The sequence below is a fragment of the Emys orbicularis genome, chromosome 1 (genome assembly GCF_028017835.1).
Source record: "Emys orbicularis isolate rEmyOrb1 chromosome 1, rEmyOrb1.hap1, whole genome shotgun sequence".
Taxonomy (NCBI): Eukaryota; Metazoa; Chordata; order Testudines; family Emydidae; genus Emys; species Emys orbicularis.
Window position 1 is genome coordinate 197,412,384 of NC_088683.1, and position 25,746 is coordinate 197,438,129.

Genomic DNA, 25,746 nt, shown 5'->3' on the forward strand with positions numbered 1-25,746 from the left:
CAAATATCCAGGAAGATGAAATTAAACAATCCACCTCTCCTTTTTTGAACAGTGTTCCAACTCTAGAAATATTACACTGACAACTGGTCGAAATATTTCTCACCACCACCACCAGTTTTCAAAATTTTATCCAGCTCTGATTACTTCTAATCATTTATTTTGATTACATTATCAAAATTTCCCACTAATACTTGCACAGTACCCACTCTACTTGATTGACACTTTAATTATCAGTTGTTTAAAATAGCATTTCATCTTTACAGAGAAAGACTTATCTTTGTCCTAGAGAATATGGGTAACAAATTTATACTTTACTACATGCAACCTAAAAGCTGGAATTTGTGGTCAATATGAACACGCTAATGAATTTACCAATGAAACAACAAATTGGAGCTAGGTATTTCCCTTATCAGCTGTCTCAAGACAGAAGGACAATCTTCCAGATGATTACTTACGTGCAACCACTGCCCTAAGATCTCCCCCTTTGGAATTGATAACTTGGTTATTCTTGTACTTCTGCCAAAACTCTCCAGGGAATTTTGTAGGTATTGTTTCACAACTTGTCACTTAAAAGTACAATTTGTACAGAACAATTCTGCTCTATCCGCATTCAAGAACATTCTGACTACAAAAAAGTTTAAAATACTGTAATACATGGACTCATAGGTTTAAAAAAATTCTTCCTAAAATAGATAAAGTGGAATGAATTATTCACTAAAACAGTCAATCTTCTAAATTACATTAAACTTTATGAAAGCTATATTCTTTAAGTATTAAGCAAACATGAAGAAAATAAAATCATATCGGGAAGGTGAAGAGAGATTTCAGTTTGTACATAGTAAGTTTTACTATAGGAAGAAAGTCAGCACATGAAGAGTAAAATAAGCAGCATATAAAATTTCATATTTAGAAAACATCTACTGCAAGGCACTCTTCCTAGGAGAGTAAAAAATAATGTTCCCTAGAGACTAAAATTTGCCACATATGCTTTAGCAATAATCTTGTATCTTGTTTGTGTGGTTGTCAACTCTTACACAACTTTCCAGAATACATGACCATAAATGCAGTGGACCATAAAAAGAAACAAAAACCCACAAGCTTCTAATGAAGATGTGACTAGGAATCCTCGACACACAAACAATTCAAGCATGACATCTGAAGTGGGTCAGTGAAACTGACATACCATGTTGCATTTACAGCCAATTTATAGCAGCAGCTGCAGGTAGAAGTTCACAATATATTCAATTGTAATATATGGAGATATACCTATCCTCATAGAACTGGAAAGGACCTTGAAAGGTCATCAGGTCCAGCCCCCTCCCTTCACTAGCAGGACCAAGTACTGATTTTTGCCCCAGATCCCTAAGTGGCCCCCTCAAGGATTGAACTCACAACCCTGGGTTTACAGCAGGCCAATGCTCAAACCACTGAGCTATCCCTAATTAAAGGCATAGGTATTGCCACCTACTCCGTACCTGCCCACAGAAGCCATCAGCACACAGAGATGATCACTAAGAAACAGTAAATAAAAGCAATTTAACAGCATCAGAGCTACCAGTGGGAGGATGTGTAGCACAGAAAAGTTCTCCGAAACTTTCCATATTTGAACATTTTACAAGTGCAACGCTTAGTTTCCACTTAAGGAATATTTTTTAGTTTTCTAGCGTTGCTTTCGTCTACATTATATTAAGAATGGGAGCTTTCAGTATTGTACATACAAACTATAAAATTCTCCATCTGATCTTATGATACATTATTGCTAAATGCCATGAAGCTACCACTAAATATACTCACATCACCAAGCTAACAGAGAAGGGGAGGGGGAAAAAAAGCACACTTCCACACCCCTATTGATGACTGATGCTTAAGACTTAGGCTAGGTCTACACTGAGGAGGGCGGGGGGATCGATTTAAGATACGCAAATTCAGCTACGCGAATAGCGTAGCTGAACTCGACGTATCCGAGCCGACTTACCCCGCTGTGAGGACGGCGGCAAATCGACCGCCGCAGCTCCCCCGTCGACGGCGCTTACTCCTACCTGGGCTGGTGGAGTACGCACGTCGATTCAGGGATCGATGGTCACGTCCCGACGAGACGCGATAATTCGATCCCCGAGAGATCGATTTCTACCCGCCGATCCAGGCGAGTAGTGAAGACAAGCCCTCAGACTACAGCACTTGTGCCACATTCTTCATCATAAAATTCCCCCCTGAACCTGAACGAAAAGTACTACAAGCAGGAAACAGTTACATATGAACATGCCTGGTTTAAGAGTGGAAATAAGAGCTTTGGAGGACGGGGGGGAAATATAACTTAAGTGCTATTTTTGGTCAGGTAATACCGTACGGCTGTCAGCCCTCAGGCTTATGCTTCCAGCTTCTGCGGGTAAAGGCAAATTCAGAGCTACAAATGAACCATGCTCCTTTCACTCTTCCCTTAGATAATGGTTTTTATAGCTAAATTAAGTATTGCTTAATGGGTTTTACACACACACACACACACACACACACACACACACACACACACAGGAACAATAATAAACGGTACTATTTCAGATCCTATATGCTATGGATTTGATTGGAATTAGACTCCAAAGAATTCTAGATTTTCTCTCCCCTGTTCCCACCCTCCAGTCTCCATGCCCACAGAGAGAGAGTTGCCAAGTTCTAGAAGAAGCAAAAGCACAAGCAAGTCAAATTTTTGTCTCCTCAGAAAATACTGGCAGTTCTCACATCTACAAAGCAGGTAACGATGTCATCTCCAAAAAAAGAGAGAAAAAACATGGAGGGAAAAAAATACGGTGCTATGGCCAAGATACATTTTTTTCCAAGATGTCTGAAGTTAGGCACTTGAATAAGTGGCCTGATTTCCAAAAGCGCCACTTAGTATTTCCCTCCAACTTCAATACCAGCTCCCAGTGCTCAGCACTTTTGAAAAATCAGGCCACTCATGCAGATACCTAAATACGGGACTTGGAAACCTAATTTTCAACCTTCTAGCCTGGGACAAGAGGCACCATCCTCCTAAAAGCTGCATCCACTGAAGCAGAGTGATTAACTTTAGAAAAACACAAGAATCTCTTGCACATGTTTTTCAGTCAGGATGGTTTATTTCATATTAAAGGAAAAATGGACAGGAAGGAAAGAACAGCCACTCGCTATTTTTTTGCTTCTGAACTGAAACACGAAATGGCAGCTATCTCAATACCAGCAGGCAGATACTTCTGTTTTCTGTGTACCACCTCTTTAACTGTAGAATGGCAATCATTTGCAGTCACAGAATGATGCTTCATGAACTGGATCATATGGCCGTGCTACACACTTCCTCTGGTGAGGCTGATCCGTTTTCAGCACAGGAAGTGGCTGTGCCCTCTGAGGAATGTGCTTGCAGATCAAATGAAGGAATTAGTCTAAGTCTTTGTAGAGTTTGGCTATGAATTATTTTATCAATCTTTCTATGCTGTCCTTTGCTTGCTTTATCACCCCTGCAAAAAGCTGGTATGATACAGACACACTGATTTTCTACACGTCTTCATCCACTCAGTACAATTCTAATGCTTTCCTGCTATCTAGATTGTGCCAGTTTTTTCTTCCTTCCCCTGAGAATTTTGACAGAAGGTAGATTGAGAAACTTTGTGAGAAAGTGGAATGTAGCTTATCTTTTTGGCTTGGAGTCAACAGCTGCACCCTCTTTACTGGATATGTTGTAGCAAGATTCTGTTGACAATGCACCCAATTCAAAAACTCACTGTGCTGCGGTAATTAGTTACAAGGAAAGTGACTGAAAATAATCTAACAGTCACCTAACTTAAGAGGCCCTTACATTTTTCTTGTTAGAATGTGGTGAATGTGGCACTGCTAGAAAACAACATGTGTAGAAATTCATCTTTGAGGTGGAAGTGTGATGGGTTCGGTCACAGAGATCCCCTTGGGACTGTCTCCTGATGTCCTGAAATTACCTCTGAGCCCGTTTTCCCTGCCAGCTTGGGACTCCAGAACCCTGCCTTGTTGAGCCAGACACGCTAGCCTGCTGCAACACAGACCCAGGTCTGGTCCACGCCCCCAAAGCTGCAGACTTTAACTACAACTACTCAGCAGGCTACTTATCTCCAGCACCCAGACACTGAGCTCCCAATGGGATCCAAACCCCAAATAAATCTGTTTTACTTTGTATAAAGCGTATACAGGGTAAACTCATAAATTGTCTGCCCATATAGAGAGATATGCACAGCTGTTTGCTCCCCCAGGTATTAATCACTTACTCTGGGTTCATTAATAAACAAAAGTGATTTTATTAAGTATAACAAGTAGGATTTAACTGGTTTTAAGTAATAACAGACAGAACAAAGTAAGTCACCAAACAAAATAAAGCAAAAACAAGCAAGTCTAAGCCTAATACATTAAGAAACTGATTACAGGTAATATCTCATCCTCAGAGATGTTCCAATAAGCTTCTTTCACACACTAGACTCCTTCCTAGTCTGGGCCGAATCCTTTCCCGCTGGTACAGTCCTTGTTAGTTCCAGCAGACATCTCAGGTAGTAACTAGGGGTTTTCTCATGACTTACCTCCTTTGTCCTGCTCAACCCCCTTTTACAGCTTTGGCACAAGGCGGGAATCTTTTGTCTTTCTGGGTCCCCACCCCTCCTTCTAAATGGAAAAGGACCAGATTTAAGATGGATTTAATTATCAGGTGAAATGGTCACATGTCCTGTGAGACCCCAGCCTCCATTCTTCCTGGGCTGGCCCACATGTACACAGGAAGGTTTGCAACTAAACAGAGACATTTACAGTTCATTAATTCTGAAGCACCCTTAATGGCTTCCATTTAATATGTTTACATCAGTAATACAAGTTTACATCTTATTCTCCTAACTTCAGACATAGATATAATACATGCAAACAAATAGGATGAACACTCAGTAGATTATAAGCTTTGTAATGATATCCTCCAAGAAACCTTTTGTATAAAGCATATTCCAGTTACATCATATTCATGTTCATAAACATATTTTCATAAAGCATATGGAGTGCAATGTTACAGAGAGCTCCACTATTCCTTGCTTAGTTTCCTAGTACAAAAGGAGAACTCTTGGGGCAGAGCAAGGAGTAGGTGTCACATGATATAAAGCTCCAGAACTTTGCAAGGTGACCATACCTGGACATCCTAGAAACTAGATCAGGTCGGTCTCGTTAGCTCCAACCCTGGAGAGTTCTACTAGCTTAACACAGGCAGAGAGTTTAAGGCAAGAGAGAGACTGGGGCTGATGCAGGAGCTCTCACCAGGAAAAATCCTAGTGAGAGCCAGCGAAGAAGAAATCTCAGGCTCTGATTTAGTGTCTGTTTTCCAGTTAAGAATGAAGAATTACCCACACAAAGGTGAGGGGGGAGGGGTCTGAGAGTTTTAGATGCTAAATCAGTGTCTGAGAACACATGTGCTGAAAGCAGAGTAGAAACTCTACCCCTGGGGTGGTCAAACTTTTTGGGCCGAGGGCCACATCTGGGTGGGGAAACTGTATGCAGGGCCAGAGCAGGGGGGTGGGGTGCAGGAGGAAGTACGGGGTGTGGGAGGGGATGCGGTGTGCAGGAAGGGGCTCAGGGCAAGGGATTGGGGCAGAGGAGGGGTGCGGGGTATATGAGGGGGCTCAGGGAAGGGGGTTGGGGTGCAGGAGGGATGCAGGGTACAACAGGGAGCTCTGGGCAGGGGGTTGGGGTGCAGGCAGGGTTCGAGCTCTGGCCCGGCACCACTTACCTAAAGCAGCTACGGGGTGGCAGCAGCGCGCACCAGGGCCAGGGCAGGCTCCCTGCCTGCCTGTCCTGTCCCCGGCCCTGCACGGGGATCACGGCGCTACGGGGGGCAATCCCGCGGGCCAGATCCAAAGTCCTGAGGGGCTGGATCCGGCCCATGGGCCGTAGTTTGCGCACCCCTGCTCTACCCATTTACAAAGGGGCTTATCAGTCATTCCCCTTCCATGATGGAAACCTCAGATGGTAACTTAGTTTACATCTAGTAGAGGAGAAACCCCCCAGTGATAAAGGGCTGCAAAACATACCAGTCCTATCCTTGCAGGAGAAATAGTGAAAATGTTTGCATGTGTCCTAACATTATGCCTTAAAAGACATCTGAAAACAAACTACAAAAGCCTACAATTTCTGCATAGAAACCGAACAGAGGCTATATCCCCATTTACACCACTACAGCGACACAGGTGCAGCTGCGCCACTGTAACACTTCAGTGTAACCACTCTCTACAGCGACACGAGGGGCTCTCCTATTGCTGTAGTTAATCCACCTCCCCAAGACGCAGTAGCGAGGTCAACGGAAAAATTCTTCCAGCCCTCTCTACACCAGGGGTTAGTTCAGCTTAACCACGCTGCTCAGAGATGTGGATTTTTCACACCTCTGAGCAACGTAGCCGGACTGACTTAACTTTTTGGTGTAGACCTGGCCTAAGTCTTGATGATCCTTTAACTACACAATACTAAATGCAAAATCTGTATCTGTGATTATAAAACAGATTAAAGATATGAATAAAGATAGCCTCTTAATACTCTGGTCATTTTGGTCAAGAATGTAACATTAAAATGTCGGTAGAGAAATCAACTGCAGAATTATAAATGTCACTTACTAACATGTAAGAGGCATGGTGTAACCCCTACCTTAAAAGCATTCCTGTTATTTCCATTGTCAAGTTCTCCTGTATTAATATTCCATCTTTTAGCCATCTCTGAATAAAAATTCATTGTTCCAATTCACTTCTGAAAAGCTCTTCAAACGCAAAGCAAGAAATTGCTCAATCTTAGCAGCCTATGGTAAATGCTGACGCTTTAGCAATTACTGTAAGCATTTTTAACACCTAATCAAAACAATACAAGCTGTAGAACTACATATTTACAGTGTTCTGCAAACAAAAACTAATCCTGTAAGTGTTGCTTTTGAAAAAAGACTCACAATTACTTTCTTAAAAAAAAAAAAGGGGGGAATGTAACTCATATAATCCACTTTTCTCACCTGCCTTTGTACAGCCTGCATGCTTAGCAGCAGCTCCAGGCTCAGCACACAACTGATGTCATGTCCCGTAGTCCAGTCTGGGTATTATTAGCAACATTTACTTTAAAAATAACAAATGTGAGCTACTGCAGACTGGCGAATCAGTCTGTGCAGCTTCAGGAACATTTTAAGACAAATGTTGGCTTGCTTTTTAAAAAATGTATCAGACTTTTAAAGGAAATGCAGACCTAAAACTTACTTCATGCTTTTTGTGTGTATGTGCTTTTTGAAGCAAAAGAACAATAGTCAGAACATAAAGGCATAAAGATAAAGATGGTTTTGGCATTCCAGTGTTTCAGTAGAAAAGGGCGGGGGGGGGGGGCGGCCATGAGGCCCTGCCCCTCCTCTTCCCGCCCAAAGCCTCACCCCCTGGCCAGGCCAGAAGCTGGACCCAGGCCATGGTAAGAGCCACCCAGGGAGCCTGGGCTGCTGTGAGGAGTCCTGGACATTCCCCCTGCCCTGGGGAGGCAGGGCATGGGCCAGAGCTGCTCTCAGGCATCCTGGCCCCCTGCCCACGGGAGGTGGAGGGTCCGGGGCTCCCCACAGTGGCCCAGGCTCCCTGGCTAGCCCATGCCACAGTCTGGCTCCAACTTCTGGCCTGGGCAGGATATTGGGAGAAGAGGAGGAGCGGGGGGGGGGGGAGGAGATTAAGTTTGTGGCCTTTTATGCTTGTTTATGATGTACTATGATAGCTTGAAAGGTTTGTTCAAATTCTAATCTGAAAAAACGTTATCGTGATTGGTAAACTAGTGAAATTATGCTACTGAAAGCGGCCGGTCTCATGATGAGGGGGAGGCGCTAAGGCCCATATCCGTGCCCCCTCCCCCAGGGAAGAGGCTGGCACAGCAGGCAGAGGATGCGCTTCACGGCAGGGGAGCTGATGATTAGCTCCCCGCCATGAAACGCAGTCCTGCCTACCCTGCTCATGCCTGCCTGAGGCTTGCAGTTGGGGGGGGGGAGGGGCAACGTGGCCCCCCGCCTCCCAAACTATACCCATGTTAAAAAGTGGGCAGGCACAGCCCTTCCACTTTTTGAAGTGTGGGGTCCAAGGCTCCCTTAATCCTCCAGGTCCGGCACTCCCGCATGGACATTTACGTTGGACCAGGAGTACTGAGTTTCAATTCAACGGGACGCTAGCTGCTAAACTAATGTTTTAGAACGCCTAATAATACATGGTATCTTTCATCCATTTTGATTTGCAGATCAGCTGATGCTACAAACAAATTCTTCTTGAAAGGAACAAGCAGAGCTCTGACAACAACATGAAACTATGCTCATCCACCTAGAGTAGTTCTGCAGTACTTTAAATATTTGTTTTAAGTCACCCCCTAACATTGGCTAATCAGAGAGAGAAATGGGGGGGGGGGGCGCTGAAGCAATACCTCAAGCCAATTATTTTTAAACCAAAGTTAGACAGGTGAGCCATAGGCCAACAGCCTCTCTCTTGTTCTTGCACCAGAAAATAATTTCACTTTTGATGCACAAATAGGGTGGCAAAAGCAACATAAGCTACTGGATTCAAAATCCCATAAATTCACCTTGAGGTTTTACCAAATTTAAAGAGGCGGGTGAAGAGCTAAGCACAGACCAACTCTGACAATGGAGAGCTGAAATACTAAAGGTACCCTACAACAAAACTGGTCTTGTGTCCTTGTTTGCTTCTTTAAGGTACATAAAGAAGGCCAGGGAAGCTGTTCAAGATTGTTTTGTTTTCTTCCTCATATTTTTACTTCAGAAATGTCAATAATGAAGTCTAACCTTGCCCAGTTTTGCTGGAGGAATTCTCGGGTGTCCCATAGGCCAGGTCTACACTAACCCCCCCACTTCGGACTAAGGTACGCAAATTCAGCTACGTTAATAACGTAGCTGAATTCGAAGTACCTTAGTCCGAAGTTACCGCGGTCCAGACGCGGCAGGAAGGCTCCCCCGTCGATGCTGCGTACTCCGCTCGCCGAGCTGGAGTACCAGCGTCGAAGGCGAGCACTTCCGGGATCGATCCGGGGCACTTCCGGGATCGATCCGGGATCGATTTATCGCGTCTTAACCAGACGCGATAAATCGAACTCAGAAAGCCGATTGCTTACATCCGGACCCGGATGTAAGTGAAGACGTACCCACAGTTTAGACTTCTCACACCTCAATTGAAGGATGAACCTTAAACAAAGATGTCCTCTGTCCAAAACCTTTATTAGTCATTGCAATTAAGGATGTGTATTTAAAAAACCAACACTTGATGTAAAGAGTGACTAAACGCCTTCTTCTCACCTTGCACTCTCGTCTTGTGATATCATAATTTCACTAGTTTACCAATCACGATAACGTTTTTTCAGATTAGAATTTGAACAAACCTTTCAAGCTATCATAGTACATCATAAACAAGCATAAAAGACCACAAACTTAATCCCCCTCCCCCCCGCAAGTCACCTTTAACTAGATCAAGGATTTGGCTGCCAGCATGATTAAGAACGGTCATTCAATTAGGCACACAGTAGCTTACTAGGCAAGTGAGGGCAGCTAGCACAGGAGTGGTAGATTTTTCAGAAGGTGCAGAGGCCTTAGACCCTACAATCTTTGCTAGAGAGAGTATTCAGACTCTTCAATCTAGATATAGTGGTTGAATACCAACCTAGGCCAGCTAAAGAGAGCACTTGCCTGAGGACAAATCCAGTATTAAGGGTGACAAGACAGTTTACTCACCATAGAGTAAACAACATTAGGAATGCTTTGGGTCAAACACAGTATGGCTGACACCACTCGATTGTCAAAACAATTCAAGGCACTGCATGAGGTATGTCTCCAGACATTCTTTGGACCACTGTTAGAATCAATTCCTAGTCCCATTGATAGGTTTTTGCTTTGTTGGATGGAGTACTGGTGAGGATGTACCTATTTATAATTTTTGCCTTTTGATGTCACAAAAAGAGATGGAAGCTTAAACACATGCCTTAAAATTACTACTTTACTACACCAATGGAAATTTATAGGCAGATAGGCCCCAGTTTTAAAAAAAGCAAGCCTATCCAGAAAAACACTTAAGAACTAGCTTAAATCTTATTGAGTCTCCTGAATGGGGATGAATTTAAGCATATACTTACATGCTTTGGCTAAACAAGGACCATGTACAGCATGCTCAGAAATATTCATTAAGGCTTATTAGACAGTGTGAAGCATTGGACTTACAGCTTAGTTGTAATTATTCTTAAAGGGAACCCAATTTTAATTTCATAATTCACTAAATATATCCAATACTACATTACAAAACTAAATTAATTTAAACCCATTTATAAAATATTTCAGAGAAACAGTTATAGTAAGTCACTTAGCAGAAGCCAAAAATATTCCAGAATATGTACTCCAAATGTGACACTGAACTCGACTTTAATGCCAATGAAAATAAGTCCATTCTAATTATTGATTTCATAGCATATATTATAACAAAGGTCCTGTTCAACATGATGGAGGACATTTAATACACAAAGTGGCTAAAGTCTGGAAAAAAAAATTGAAATCAGAACTACCTATTCTATGACCAACACTTTCAGCCTCTATGTTGCCAGACACATTTTCTCATATGAACACGTGCAGTCGGGCAATATCTGGCTTGAAGAACTGTTCAAGTGCAAAGACTGCAACATAAATAAATCTAAACTGATACAATCTCAACAATATAATTGTATCGGACTATAGATATGGGTAATATTTGATAACATCCAAGAATAGCTAAAATGATTCAGAACAAAATGTCTATGTACAGATTCATAAGCCATCAAAAATATAGCTTTCCCCTTATGCTGTATTACAAACTGAAGAAATGCCTTAGGCTTGTGTAAACTTTACAAAAAACTTTTTTTTTTAGAAACTCCAGACAACCAGTTTGTCTGAAGTCCAATAGTTATGAACAAAATAATACAGCAGTCATCATGATGGACAGGCCACTGAAATGCTGGGACTGACAATCAGTTCAGTTTTCTTAAGACGTAAAGGGGTAATTTTGGCTCTTGACAACATAGGCTTGTGAAAGTAGAATGAATTATATTGTAAAAATAGAATAGATTAAAGAAATGCTGTATGTACCTTTAAGCAGAAATAAGGAATGCTGAAATACAGGTGTCAGGAAAAGGAACATTAAGGCATAAACAATGAGTCCGCTTAAGCTAATGGTGGAACATCAGCTGGAGATCTGTAAAAGTTAGTAAGAAAATTGAATATGTATGTCTAGCCTCAGGTAAACTTGTCAGTTCTGCTTTCTTTGTCCTCTTGTTAAGTTCGCGCCCTTTTTATCTGTATAAAATAAGGTAGTGTGGGTCTTGGATGGTGCTCACATTATCTGGGTGTTATTAGCAGAGCGCTGTGCTAATAAAACAGAGTGGTCTGACAAACTGTGAGTCCTGAGTCTATCTTTGACAGGCTTAACTCCTATTTCAGTCGATGGGAGCTGGACTTGTGTAAGAAAGGGCAACATATGGTTTTAGCAACCTACGTGCTAACTTCTTTATGATTCCTAACACAAAACATTCCTTGAATACTAAATACTTTGTTTTAATGGAATTTGTCACTAACAATTCAAGAAATTCAGCTTTTAATATCTAGTCTGAATTTTGGTTAAAAAGTAACACTCCCAAAATGTAAGACGACCATTTGAATGTCTCCATTGTTCTTAAAGAAAATACCTGAACATCTTCTATGTGAGCTACAGTATATATTTCTTAATGATCAGCATTTAGCTTAATATTTTTTGAGGGGATGGGAGGGGGCAGATGCAGAGATTTGGACTTCTAGCTCAACACTCAAGAAGATAAAGATATTCTTACTCAGGAGAGCAACAGCTATCTAAACAACTCAATGAAACTATTTAAAAAGAACAAAGTTGGACCAATAAAGATATTACTTCATCCACCTTATCTCTCCAATATCCTGGGACTAACACAGCAAACAAAGAAAAACTGATTTTTCAAAAAACATTCTGCTCAGGAAAGCACAAAGAGACAAGCCAACCACTGGTTGCATGGACCTAAGATGACGATATGTAAGCAGATGGAGTTCCCAACCAGTAAAGCAAAGAATCTCACAGGCACTGGATATAGTCCAAACTTACCCTCTTCCTGGGGTCTGGTTTCATCTCTAACTCAAAACAGATACATACCTCATCAGTGCATAAAAATTATTTCTATTGTTTTGAAAAGCTATTTTTTATTTAGATGTTGCTAATTCTTGACTAGCTTCCCCATTTTATAGTCTTACATTGCTAAAGTGGATGTTTTGTAGTTGTTTCCTTAATTAGTTTCCTGTTAGCAGAATTTCAGATTTCATATGAGAGAATTGTTTCTACCAAGAACTTTCAAACATAAGATGCTCATCTATGCTGAAAAAGAAACGTTCAAGGCTTCATTAGCATCTTTACTATGAGAACATGACAAATTCAAAACACCAAAATCACCTGAGCTGTACTTGCAATCACCACCACCTTGTGATATGTTGAACTTCCACAAGGCAAGAAATCTGAAATGAACAGGCTATTGTCCCATCAGATCTTGCAGTTTGAAGTCAATGGGAGTTGTGCTTCTAAGCCAGGTGGCTCTGAAAATCCTACCTTTAAGTGACTTTGGGCTCGTCTACACTGGCACTTTACAGCATTGCAACTTTCTCACTCAGGGGTGTGAAAAAACACCCCCCGAGCACTGCAAGTTTCAGCGCTGTAAAGTCCCAGTGTAGACAGTGCACTGGTGCTGGTAGCTACGCCCCTCGTGGAGACGGGTTTTTTAAGAGCGCTGGGCAACTACACAAGCCACATTAAAGCGTTGCCACGGCAGCGCTTTAACATTGCCAGTGAAGACACGCCCTAAATATGGGTTTACAGAGTCTAACATTTCGGGTCTTATTTTATATTTGGCCTGTGTGTAACATAGTTGTTTTACAAGTCTGGACTTCTCATTGTTAAAAATAAATTCGTTTGGAAATGACAGATTTTATTCTATGAAAAAAAGCTCCAACTAAAAATATAATTTTAGCCCTTCATGCTGCAAACATTTATGCACATGCTTAACTTTAAACACAATTTGAAGTCAACAGGACTATTCATGTGATTGAAGTTACACACCTGCTTCTTTCTGTGTTTGTAGGCTCGGTGCCTTAACTGTGAATATTCTGTCCTTGCCAATAACCAGTTTGTAAAATTCAAACACATACCCTACCAAGTGGTATTTATAATCATTATAAATTTTAATCTAAAATAGCACAAATTTTCAAATTAGTTTTAGCCTCGGACTCATTTAAATCCATCATTAAAAAAAAATCAAATACATTAAATCATCACAGTAAATTGCCTTGATTTAAATTGCTCCACCTTGTACCTCAGCCTAAGTTCTCTCTCCAAGCTTGGCTGTTTCTAGGATTTCCTTGCAAACGCCTCCGTCCCAGACCTTAGTTCCCTTTTCCCAAAGGGACACTTCAACCTTCCTTATAATCAGAGTGGAGTTAATGAATCATATCTGCTACAGTGAGTCAGCAGGAATCAGTCAGCCACTTTCTGCATGGTTCCAACACTTGCTAACAGCATGGATCAATAAAAGAACCTTGCCATTCTATAGCACAGGGGTCAGCAACGTTTGGCACGCGGCTCGCCAGGGTAAGCACCCTGGCGGGTCGGGCCAGTTTATTTACCTGCTGACGCGGCAGGTTCGGCCGATCGCGGCCCCCACTGGCCGCGGTTCGCCATCCCGGACCAATGGGGGCGGCGGGAAGCCGCGGCCAGCACATCGCTCGCCCGCGCCGCCCCCATTGGCCCGGGACGGCGAACCGCGGCCAGTGGGGGCCGCGATCGGCCGAACCTGCCGCGTCAGCAGGTAAATAAACTGGCCCGACCCGCCAGGGTGCTTACCCTGGCGAGCCGCGTGCCAAACGTTGCTGACCCCTGCTATAGCATGAATGATGAGTGTTCTAACACTCTCCTGTGAAGCGTCCGATATTGGCCACTGCTAAAAATGATGATCATTGGTCTCATACAGTATGACAATTCCTATGCAAAACTTTGTTTTAACGTAGGTTCAAATGGCAAGGAGATCATCTTAAATTATAACTAGTCTAAGGGTATGTCTACACCCAGCCGCTAGTTCGGCGGCTGGGAATCGAAGTTCCGGGTTCGATTTATCGCGTCTGGTCTGGACGCGATATATCGATCCCGGAAGCGCTCGCCGTCGACTGCGGTACTCCAGCTCGGCGAGAGGAGTACCGCGGAGTCGACGGGGAGCCTGCCTGCCGCGTGTGGACCGCGTCTGAACCGCGGTAAGTTCGAACTAAGGTATGTCGGCTTCAGCTACGTTATTCACGTAGCTGAAGTTGCGTACCTTAGTTCGAAGTTGGGGGTTAGTGTAGACCAGGCCTTTGACAGTTTTATGAAACAGTTAGGAGTTGTGGCATCTTTCTGACCAGATTTTGAAAGGAAAATTATCAATTTAAAAGCACAAAACAATTCTGGGGAAAATAAATCTATTACTTTACAGTGAAAACAGCTGTTTTTTAAAACAAATATTGCCTGAAAGTCTTGAAAATTAACAAGGCAGCACCAAGAAGCAAACAATGACTATAAACAGAAGCAATGATTTTCACTATCTAAACTGAGTGGCTAAAAAGGCAGGACATTAAAAAAAAAAAGAAAAACACCATACAGGGTCCTTTATTTGCCTTCAGGTTTTTTGAGCATTTAGTCTTCAGATTTTCATGCTTTTCTCACAAACACAAGGGTCAGAAACTCTCTCTTTTTAATTAAATCTGAGAATCTCACATAATCACGTAACCCCAGGAGTTGGGACTTTTAAGAAAGATCACGTAACTTGTGATAGAACTCCAGGAGTTGGCATAACTGACACAATGACAAGTAAACTGGAGACCTAAAATTCTCAGTTTTAATAGTCTGTTATTGTTAACAATATACAGTTTTATAAACACTATCCCTTCAAGGATAATAGTGCAATGGCATAGACAGCTGAACAAGTTATCAGAAGGTCTTAGTGGATGCTCCAAAACACTAAAGAAAATTGAAAATACTGACATTAAAAAGCAATTTTACTCAGCTCTGGATTAAAAAAGCCGGGGGAGGGAAGCCACACATAGTGAAACTGCAAAATTGCAGAAAATGACCCTCAAAACTATCTAGTATTAGGATAGCATGTTATTACTGATCTTGATGAAATGTATTAAGAAATATTGCAAACCTTCATGGACTAACTCACAACTCATATTACAAGTCAATTACGATTTATCCACAATCTGGACTAATTACTTCAAGTTCATTTATAATACCTATAACTATTCTGGTTTGTTCATCTTACAACCACTGACTTCTTTATGTTCTCTGATTTACCATAGTCATTATGATTGGGGGTTTCTTTTTCCATTCCAAATTACTCCTGCACTTCTTTTCTGTAGTTTACTTTCCCCCAAAACTGTGCATAAATGTATGCTTAGTTAATTTTGTGTGTGTGTGTGTGTGTGTGTGTGTGTGCGCGCGCATATATTTATATTCTGCTTGTTTTTTTCTGGGCTAAAACCATGGGAGTGCTTTCCGGAGCATACTTATGATTAAATTCACTTTAAATCTTAGAAAATAAGATATTAAAATAGAAACTAACAAATCTTTAACAACTAATGTTATTACTAAATCATTTTGCCATTTAAGAAAAGAAAGAACTGAGAAGCAAGTGGACTCCATCAAAAATCTCTTTTAATGATGCAAAGACATATGGTAATAAGCGACTGCATTATCATAATGTTCCACATTTCAGGCTTAATGTAGTATCTCAGTTATATAAAAGGTATTTATAACTGAAGTTTAAAAATAATTGAAGTTAGCTGTTGCTGTAAACACAAAATCCACCACAAAGTTACTGTCTCAAAGCTATGCCATGGCATCTGAGAACAAGAGTAAGTATGGAAGTGAAAGAGAATCGGGACAATAAAACAGTTCTTTGGTTAGCCCATGCTCTTGGGCTAGGTTTTAATTACAAGGTTTGAGATTCTTTAATATTTTTTAGCATAAAACAGTCTCTCTCTTCTCCAGCACCAGCCCTCTCCTGTTTCCCATTCAGCTGAAAAGGTAACAGCAAACATGCTTCAGGAACACAGATGATGCAACCATAGACTAGGGGTAGGCTTTGAAATAATTCCCAGTGGTTGGCCTATTTCTCTTGCTCATCTTTGCTCAGTGGCTGAGCCAACTTCTAATTCTAATGTCTGAAAGTGGAAGAGGAGAAAATGCTCAGGAAAAAAGGATAGTCATATACTAGTGGGAGACAAGGTAGGTGAGGTAATATCTTTTATTGGACCAACTTTTGTTGGTGGAAGGTATAAACTCTCAAGCTAGAAAGAGCTCTTCTTCTGCTTGTGAGTTTCTTAACCATGAACAACCACATTACCCAAACTTAACTTGAGTTCGTTATGTGGTCCTATAGGTCACAGTTCTGTTGCCCCATGTTTGTAAAATTCCAAGAAACTAAGTTTACTTATAAGCCCCAATAGATAGAGACTGGCTGATGTGCCAAGACTTGAAGATTTATGTTCCTTCAAAAGGGATTACTTCTCTTAAGTACTTTAATTTAACAACTGGATATTCTTGTTATCCATGTGAATGGATAATACTTTTCTGAATCCTCTTAAGACCTTGGCCTTGATTATATATTGTGTCAATGAGTTCCAGAGTTTAACCGTGATTTACGTGGAAACGTGTTTCCTTTTACTAGATTTGAATTTACCATCTTCCAATAACAGAATGTCCTCTACTGTACATTCTTTAGACAACTGCAGTGTCAAAATGACCACATTTTATGCAAAAGAGATACATTTTTAATTCCAGCCCACTCTCTAATTGCATGCTACAGATTTGATCTGTGAGCTGTCTGGGGCAGGGACCATCATTTCAATTTAGTTTACACTTTTCCTACATTGTCTATGTGATGCAGATTTGTATATTGACCATTCAGCCACTTCATGGAATGCTCAGGGGAAAGGAAAGAGGTTTTAGAAACTGGACATGATGCCTGTGACGTTGTGCAGTCTACATGGTTTTATAAAAACATGACAATAAGTGAATATAATGTAACTGGGATAGTTTTATAAAAAAATTGATAATAAGTGACTATAATGCAAATGGGATATGCTTTGTGCAAAAGGTCTCTTGTAAGGTATCATTACAAAGCTCATAATCTACTGAGTGTGATCAACCTATTTGTAGAAATGTACCACTCTTGTATCTAAAACTAGAAATATAAAATGTAACTCTGAGGGCCTATTGTAATTATGTAAAGTGTGGGCCATTAATGATGGTTTGGAATCTTGATGACTCCCATTGTCTGCAGATGGCTGTTTACCTGTGAGTCTCCCTGTATATGTGTGTGCTGGCAAGTGAGTAATGAAGTCTTGCAGTGACATGTGATCATGTCACCTGAACTGGAATCCATCTTTAACCTGGTGCTTTTCCAGTGAGGGGGGGGGGGGGTGGAAACCCAGAGGGACAAAGGGTTCCCGCCTTATGCAAAAGATATATAAAGGGGTGGAAGAGAACAGAGAGAGAGAGGAGCCATCATGAAGAATCCCCTAGATAACACCTAAGCTGGAACAAAAGCTGTACCAGGGGAAAGAATTGTGCCCAGGCCTGGAAGGTGTCCAGTCTGAGAAAAACTTACTGAAGCATCTCTGAGGGTGAGATTATCTGTATTTAGTTTGATTAGGCATAGATTTGCGCATTTTATTTTATTTTGCTTGTGACTTACTTTGTTCTGTCTGTTACTACTTGGAACCACTTAAATCCTACTGTCTGTATTTAATAAAATCACTTTTTATTTAGTAATTTACTCAGAGTATGTATTAATACCTGGGGGAGCAAACAACTGTGCATATCTCTCTATCAGTGTTATAGAGGGCGAACAATTTATGAGTTTGCCCTGCATAAGCTTTATGCAGGGTAAAACGGATTTATCTGGGTTTAGACCCCATTGGGAGTTGGGCATCTGAGTGCTAAAGACAAGCACACTCCTGTGAGCTGGTTTTCAGGTAAACTTGCAGCTTTGGGACAAGTGATTCAGACCCTGAGTCTTTGTTAGAGCAGACTGGAGTGTCTGGCTCAGCAAGACAGGGTGCTGGAATCCTGAGCTGGCAGGGAAAACAGAAGCAGGGGTAGTCTTGGCACATTGGGTGGCAGCTCCCAAGGGGGTTTCTGTGATCCAACCCGTCACAATGCCACTGGAGCTTTTTGGAACCAAGGGAAGGCAGAAGCTGTTCAGGATCATAGGATAAGGAGGCTAGACTGGATGTTTCTGCCCAAGTTGTTAGCAATACTGATGCTTAAATTGCCATCTGTAGGTTTCAGAATCAACAGCACATTAAGATGTAAGGGATGGTTCACTTCACTGAGCTATTATTTCAGGCTGTCTGAAAACTCTCCATCAGCACAGCTGGTTCAAGTTCTCAACGCCTTTGGTACTGCCACTAAAGTACTAGAAAATACGTTTTTAAAAACCATGAAATCTTAAAATATAGACAAGTTTGCAGCAAAGTATGGGTAAAAAGGTAGATTCCTCAGCAAATTCTGTGACTGTAGAATCACGCAGCCCTGATTATATTCATTTATTGAACAATAAAACATTTTTGACTTTTCCATTAAAAGTTTCTTTCACACAATATTGCTTTAGGCTCTCTTTTTTTTTTTCTGTTTTTCTCTCCAGATATTGACATTCTTCAGATTGGCAGCAATTTGTGAACTCATATCATATAAGAACATGTTCTAACAGCTAACAGAAAGTAACACAGTATTCTTTAATTTGCTTCACTTGTAATCTTCTTATACCAAGGATTTTTCCAAAATCCCAAGAATTTAAATCCAATAACACACAGTTGCAGAGTTAAGTGTTAAAAGCATGACAGACAGCACACTAGATGAACATATTACCATACATAAACCCAATTATACTCTTATCAGTAGTCTAGAGTTACTCCTATTCGTTGTATGTTCTTACAATTTACTTAACAAAATACTTACTAACTAATAAATATTTAGTAAAAACCCATATGCAGTGCTAGCAACTCTTCAGATGTTAACTGGGAGAATGTTATTCCAATTTTTGTTGCTGTTGTTCTCTTGATTTGTTTTGTTTTGAGAGAGGGGAGCAGGATTGGGATGAAAAACAGTGAAGAATTAAAAATCTCCAGGAAGAATGCGTGCAAGTAATCTTATATTTTGCAAATTAGGTAATTCTGAATTTTACAGTAAGATGATGTAAGGGGAGAAACAACTGACTGAGTAGATAAAAGAGAAACAAACATAATTTAAGTTTAAAGATACTCTTTAAAAAACCAAACTAACCATTTGAGACATACGGAAACTTAGATGTGATCCAAATGTTCTGTTGACCAACTATCTGCAACAAACATCTTGTGGACATTATTTCACAGAGATGTTCGAAAACAAATCAGTCAGTAAAAATAAAGTTGCCAATTAATCAGTTATACACAATTGCTAAGTTATGGAACTATTTTGTGGTGCTTCATACTCTAAAAAGACTACGATAGAAGGAAAATGTTTGTTTTTCTTCAAAGATCGTACACAGAAACTAAATATGCCCCATGTTTAACTTTCACAGCTAAATATTTAACAAACACAAATGCAAAGATCAAAGAGCATAAACCTTCATGAAGCCATGCTATGAAAGTCTGTATCACTTTGGCATAAAACTTGCACAAAACACTGGCCAGCCAGCATAGAATAAAGAAAGATCATCTGATCTACTGCACAAGAATTTGCTTCAAATTCTTGACACCTCACTTTGTATTTCCACTCTCTTTTAGTTTGTTTTATGAAAACATGAAGTAATTTATAATCTTTCTCCAGAAAGCGTCTCTTAAAAGTAGTTTGTAGTGATGCTGTAGTTGTGTTGGTTCCAGGATATAATAAGAGAGACAAGATGGGCAAGGTAATATCTCTTATTGGACCAACTTCTGTTGTGAAAGACACAAGCTTGTGAACTACAAAAAGTGACCTCAGCCTCTTTGTCTCATTAAAAAAAAGTGTGAGAATATTCTTTACCTATTGCTTAGTAACATTACTATAAATGAGATTAGAGAACAAGTTATCTTTTACTATTTGAATGGCCAGCATCACGTGTAGAACCAATTTCACTGTTTCCCCTGTATAATAGTTTTTGATTCTTGAGGTAGGTCTTTGACAGTAACAGAAAAGTGCTTTAGGTTTTTTTGGGGTTTTTTGTTTGTTTTTTTAAAGAAATTTCAAAAGGTTTGTTAACTATAAACTTTGGTTTCAGGGGACACAGGAGCAGGTACAGCAAATAATTTTGATGTTTGTTTTGTTTTAATTACTGTCTAGATTTCAAATTGATGTCTTTCCTTTAAACAGGTTGGGTTTTTTGGAGTTTCTTTTTTTTAAAAACACAAACCATTAACAAAAAAATCCCAACAGCTATCTTCTTCCTTAAAATAAATGAGAGGTCTGGGGAGAAAATTCTACAAGTCACTATGTCAAGAATTTTGTTAGGTAATAAATGTTTTGTATTTTTATTAACTGCAATAACTTTCTAAGGGCTAACATACCAAATGAAAAAAGTACAACCTGTTTAAACATCTTAATTTTAGCTTTATTAATATGCTAGAACAACCTCGCTTGTAAACAACATTGGAACAACTAGAGCATTCAAAACAGAGCTGAGTGAAAGCTTGATATTTCCACTAATGCTCTAATTAAAAAAGAAAATCTCAGCTAATAAAATGAGATTGTTCACTAAGAAATTCAGGAAGACAACTTAATTGTGCCTGATTGTGTGAATTTATTGAAATCAGACAATTAGTGGAAATAGGTAACAGAGAAAATATCTATTCAAGAGCATGATAATTAGAAGCAGAAATGGCTTTCCAACTATATACCATATATACTCGTTCATTAGCCCATTCGTTTATAAGCCAACCCCCCAAAATGGATAGGTAAAAATAGCAAAAACTGTATGACCCTTTCATAAGCCGACCCTATATTTCAGGGGTTGGAAAACTTTGGCTCCCAGCCTGTCAGGGTAAGCCACTGGCAGGTTGGGACGTTTTGTTTACTTGGAGCATCTGCAGGCATGGAGCCCATAAGCTCCCTGTGGCCACGGTTCGCCGTTCCCAGCCAATGGGAGCTGCGGGAAGTGGTTGGCTGGGAACAGCGAACCAAGGCCACAGGGAGCTGAAGGGCTCCATGCCTGCAGATGCTCCAGGTAAACAAAACTAAATGTATTAGATATTCAATTCAATGATTCCATAGAGTTTAAAATCATCAAATTTTGGTGTAGACCCATTTATAAGCCGACTCTCGCTCTTTGATGCTTCACTTTTTTACCAAAAATATTCGGCTTATGAACGGGTATATCACTTGTTCATACTCATGACATTTTTGCTTAATAGATCTTACATTCAACACAAGTCAGTCACATGGGATGAAACAAGAAAGTTACTTAAACAAGTATAAGGTCAGTGCACTAGTAATAAGGACTGCATTTTTAAAAAAAATGTTTCAAGAAGCCTTAATATATCTGGATAAGATAGGTATTCTCCTCGATGTGCCATTTCAAATAATTTCTCCTCCTTTTCCTAATATCTACTTCCCCCTCTCCAACCCCCACCCCAAAAACATAGGACAGGGAAGATGTCTTAAACAAGAACTGCAGGAATTTCTGCTACTTTATGAATTCCAAAAGCAATTTTAAACTGTAGGAGAAAAACTTCTATTCCTAGAAGAAAGATTTTAAAAGACTCTAAAGCAAGCAGCAAACTCTCAGATAGGAGCAAACAGCCATTTCAACTGAGGCAAATTCTGTCTTCTCCACCTCACCCTCTCTCCCCAACTTCTTCCATCATCAAGTGTTTCTGATAACATACTGAAGTAACTCATTAAAAATACTATAGTATCAGGTTTGCACAGGTATATTTTTGACCATATGAAGATAATTTAAGGCCTTTTCCTATGCTGAATGCTATTAAAAACAAAATGTCTACAATGCCTGGCAATTAAACTCAAATTACATTGCAAATTCCATGTAATACGGGTCACTGAATAAAACAGACTCTCTGTGCATACAATGATATTCTTGATTTAAAGAATTATTGCAAGACAAAGTGCCATGCTGAAAATGCAGAATATCGCTCTTCAGCAGATAGCACTAAAAAGATGGGTGAGGGAAGGGCTCCTAAAACTGGATACAATTAATCTTTCCCATAGAAACACAAAACTGATATAAAATCCAAGTTCCTGATTCTACAAGCACTTATACATGTGAGCGGGACTACTCTTGCAGTCTTCATGGAGAATTATTCACATGCATAACTGTTTGCAGGATCAGAGCCCAAGACAGTATTTTAGCAAAATAAAGATGTAAAAAATATGCCCTCTTCTTCTACCTCCTGTTTTCTGTCTCTATGTGTAACCTTATTTTAGTTTTCAGCTAATAGCACCTAGGTGGAGATTTAATTCATTCATATTTAAAACAATATTGGATTGAATCAAGTTGACAGAACCCAAACCATTTAAAAATTAATCCTGCAAGCTTCCCTGAGATCACTCTCAGTTGTAAGAGCTACACTCCGCAGGAAGTGTTTACAAGATCAGACCCTGAATCTAAAGCTCTTTCATTTTAAACCCATGTAACAATGTTAACGTTTTAGTTCTATGTATTTTCTTATTAACTATTTCAGAAGAAGTTTAAAAAAAAAAAGTGTTCCTGCCTCATCTCATCTATGGAGAGTAAGCTATTCTGAAGGGCCCCCCTGGGAAATAAAGATTGGTGGTTCATTGCTGAAGGGCAGTCAATAGGTTTTTGCTTGACTGTTTAGACTGCGCTTGCTGTTTGTTTTTATTACACTCCCATTCCTTGAATTCCTCCTTCCTAGCAAGGCATTAATCGCTTTATTCGGAGAGGGAGAACCTGTGCCTTTGAAGGAAAGGTTTGGAAAAAAAGAACAGAACAAGATCAGAAGATGACTCTGTCCTGATTTTGTATGAAGGGGAGCAACCAAGCTGCACCTGCATTTGTTACCCACTAAGACTCACTGTGTATACAATAAACCCTATTTAAGAAATTAAGTTAAGATTCCTTCTCTCTTTTCAGAACCTCCTCAATTCCGAAGGAGCTAAGACATTTTCAATTCTTCTTTCAGCCCATCCACTGTTCCCTTCACAGGGAGCATCTACAAAAGCTCAGCACAACAGCAAAGCTGTCAGACCTTTGCTACCCTGTGCGTGGTGCTGGGATGTTTTTCACAAGGGAACCCTCCTCTCCCCGGAATTACATGGCAATAATTAAGGAGGGAGGGGGAAGAAAACAGAAAGTTACCGTAGGGAAAGAAGAGTACACGAGGGTATTAGTTTTAACGGGGACTGAGTGGCGGCCCCCCAACATTGTGCTGGGTGTTTTTCCTGCTCGCAGGCATGGCCATGTTGCATGCAGCACTGGCTGCCTGCTGGGCAGGGACATGAATGGAAGCGAGAGTTGTTAAACACCTAGCGGTGGGAGGATTTCTCCAGGCTGCAGCTCTCATGACAGCCTGTCTTTGCTGCACTGCAGAGGCGCCATCTTCTCGCTCTTAATCTCCGCTCGCCCCAACCCTGCCGGCGCCGGGCGCTATACCCGCCCGGCCGAGAGAAACCCCCCCACAGTCCGGCTCCACACGCGCGGGTCCAGCACCTTCCCCTTGCAAAGCCGGGAGAAGGCGTCTCCTCCCCGCCCACCCCCCAGCGAATGTCCCTTGCTCCCAGCCCACCTGAGCAGAGCCCGGGGGCATGAAACCCCCCTGTTCCTCGCCAGGAGCAGGCGGAGGTAAGGCAGCCTCTCCGCGGGGACCCGGCCCGCAGAGGCCGGGGAAGGCGCAGCTCCGCCCGGCGGAGGCACCGAAGCTTTGTTTCCCGGGGGCTGGGCAGGAGGGGATTGCCCGGGCGCCGCCGCAGCGCGCGGGCTCCAGTAGCAGGCGCCTCCCCGGGGACCCTGCCCTGCGAGGGACTCTCGCCCCCCGCTACTCATCGCCTGCATCACGGAGGGGTGGGGGGAGCTCTCTCCTGCCCCCGCCCCGGGGGCAGCGCCGCCGAAGTTAGCCGGGAACAAAGCGCCGGGCGTTGTTCCAAGCTCCCCAGCCGTCCGTGCGCCGCGGGGCATCTCCGCCCCAGAGGATGCACGATTGTTCCCGCTGTCCCCGCCGAGGAGGAGTACCCCGGCCCCAGTGCACCCCCCCGGGCAAGGGGCGGGCATTGCCGCACCACCCCCGGGCGATGTCTCCCGCACCCCCGGGGCGGAGAGCTCGCACACAATGAAACCCAGCAGCAAGCCGGAGGCGCGCAGGGGCTGCGGTCGGTGCACGGCACTTCGCAGCCTGCTCCCCCCACCCCCTTTTGTTCCCTGCACTGCTCAGCTGGAGAAGCCCATTGTTCAGCGGTGGGAGGGGAGCCTGCCCACGGAGCGGGGGGGTGGATGGGGGAGCCCAGCCCCTCCTTTCGGGAGACAGGCAAAGCTCCCTTCGCCCACCTTTGCGGCGCCTGGATGTGGCCGAGCCATCCGGCTACAGGGGCGGCTCTGGGCTCTCCGCAGACAAAGGCTCCGGGAAGCCGAACAGGAGGGAGGAGAGTGGCAGCCCCCCGCCCGCCTGCCCCTTACCTCGACAGCCCGGGCCGTGCAGGAGCAGGCCAGCAGGAGGAGCGCTAAATGGGGCAGCATCGCCTCGGGGGGGACCAGCGAGGTGGCGGGGGTCCGGCTGTAAATCCGCGCGCTCGCTGCCAGCTTCCAGCCGCCGCCGCTGCCGGGGAATCGGAGTGAGCTGCGGCAGCACCAGCCGAGCTCCGGCGAGAGCGCGAGTCAGCTGATATCCCAGCCCACCCAGAGCCGCGGCAGAGGCAGCGCACACACCCCGGGGAGACCCCTAGCGGAGGCCCGGGGAAAGCGCAGCCAGCCGGCCCGGGCCCTAGCAAACTCCCTGCCCGCCCAGGCTCGCAGCCACAGAGCACAGTGCACGCCCGTCTGTGTTCCCCCAGATTGGAGGGAGCGGGGCCTCTGTGCGTGAGAGCGGTGTCAGGCCCGCTCCTCTTCTGTATTTCCTGCAGGATCCAGCGGGAGTTATTTTTAAGGACGGCAAACTGCCTTTCTGTTGCAATGTGGGAGACACCTAGCTCTGCCTCCCTCGCATCACCTGTCTGGTGAGATTGCTGCCAGAGCCGCTGCTTGTGCCACAGCCAGAGGTGCACAACGCATCATTGTAACGAAATTAAATCCAAATCAAAGACACACTTTGCTAGCTGCTCATGTGGGAGGGGCAGTTCTTTATGTCCTGGAGCCCATCTCCTAGGATGTAGAGTTCAGGCATTAAACTGATGCTGGATTTGTATAAATGCTTTGTAACTAGAACATGTTTTTACCCGCTCTGGGACCACTGATATCTTCTTTGCTCCGAAAGCTATTGTAATTCTCTGCCTGCAGCAGTTTTTGCTGATATCTTTTACAGAATGTCCATATGCCTATGGGTACTTTGTTGACTGATCAGTCATCCCTATTTTAAATATATATAAAATGTGCAGAGATAACCCCCAAAATGTTTGTGAAGTCTCCACAAACACACATTCACAAGTTAACTGCAGGTTATTTGGAGAAATTTTGCTCTTCATTCATTTTTTTACAAACTGGCTA

At 42.4% G+C, this 25,746-nt stretch overlaps 1 protein-coding gene across 2 annotated transcripts in view; it reads right to left on the bottom strand.

The window, feature by feature from the left end:
* The window catches only part of APP (amyloid beta precursor protein), a 326,391-nt gene extending 301,591 nt beyond the window's left edge, over positions 1-24,800 (bottom strand). For both annotated transcript variants that reach the window (XM_065418260.1, XM_065418252.1), the window contains exon 1: positions 24,724-24,800. In XM_065418260.1, the coding sequence (XP_065274332.1) occupies positions 24,724-24,783 (60 nt within the window). In that variant the 5' untranslated portion in view covers positions 24,784-24,800. The remainder of the gene's footprint in view (positions 1-24,723) is intronic.
* Positions 24,801-25,746: the final 946 nt, after the last annotated feature.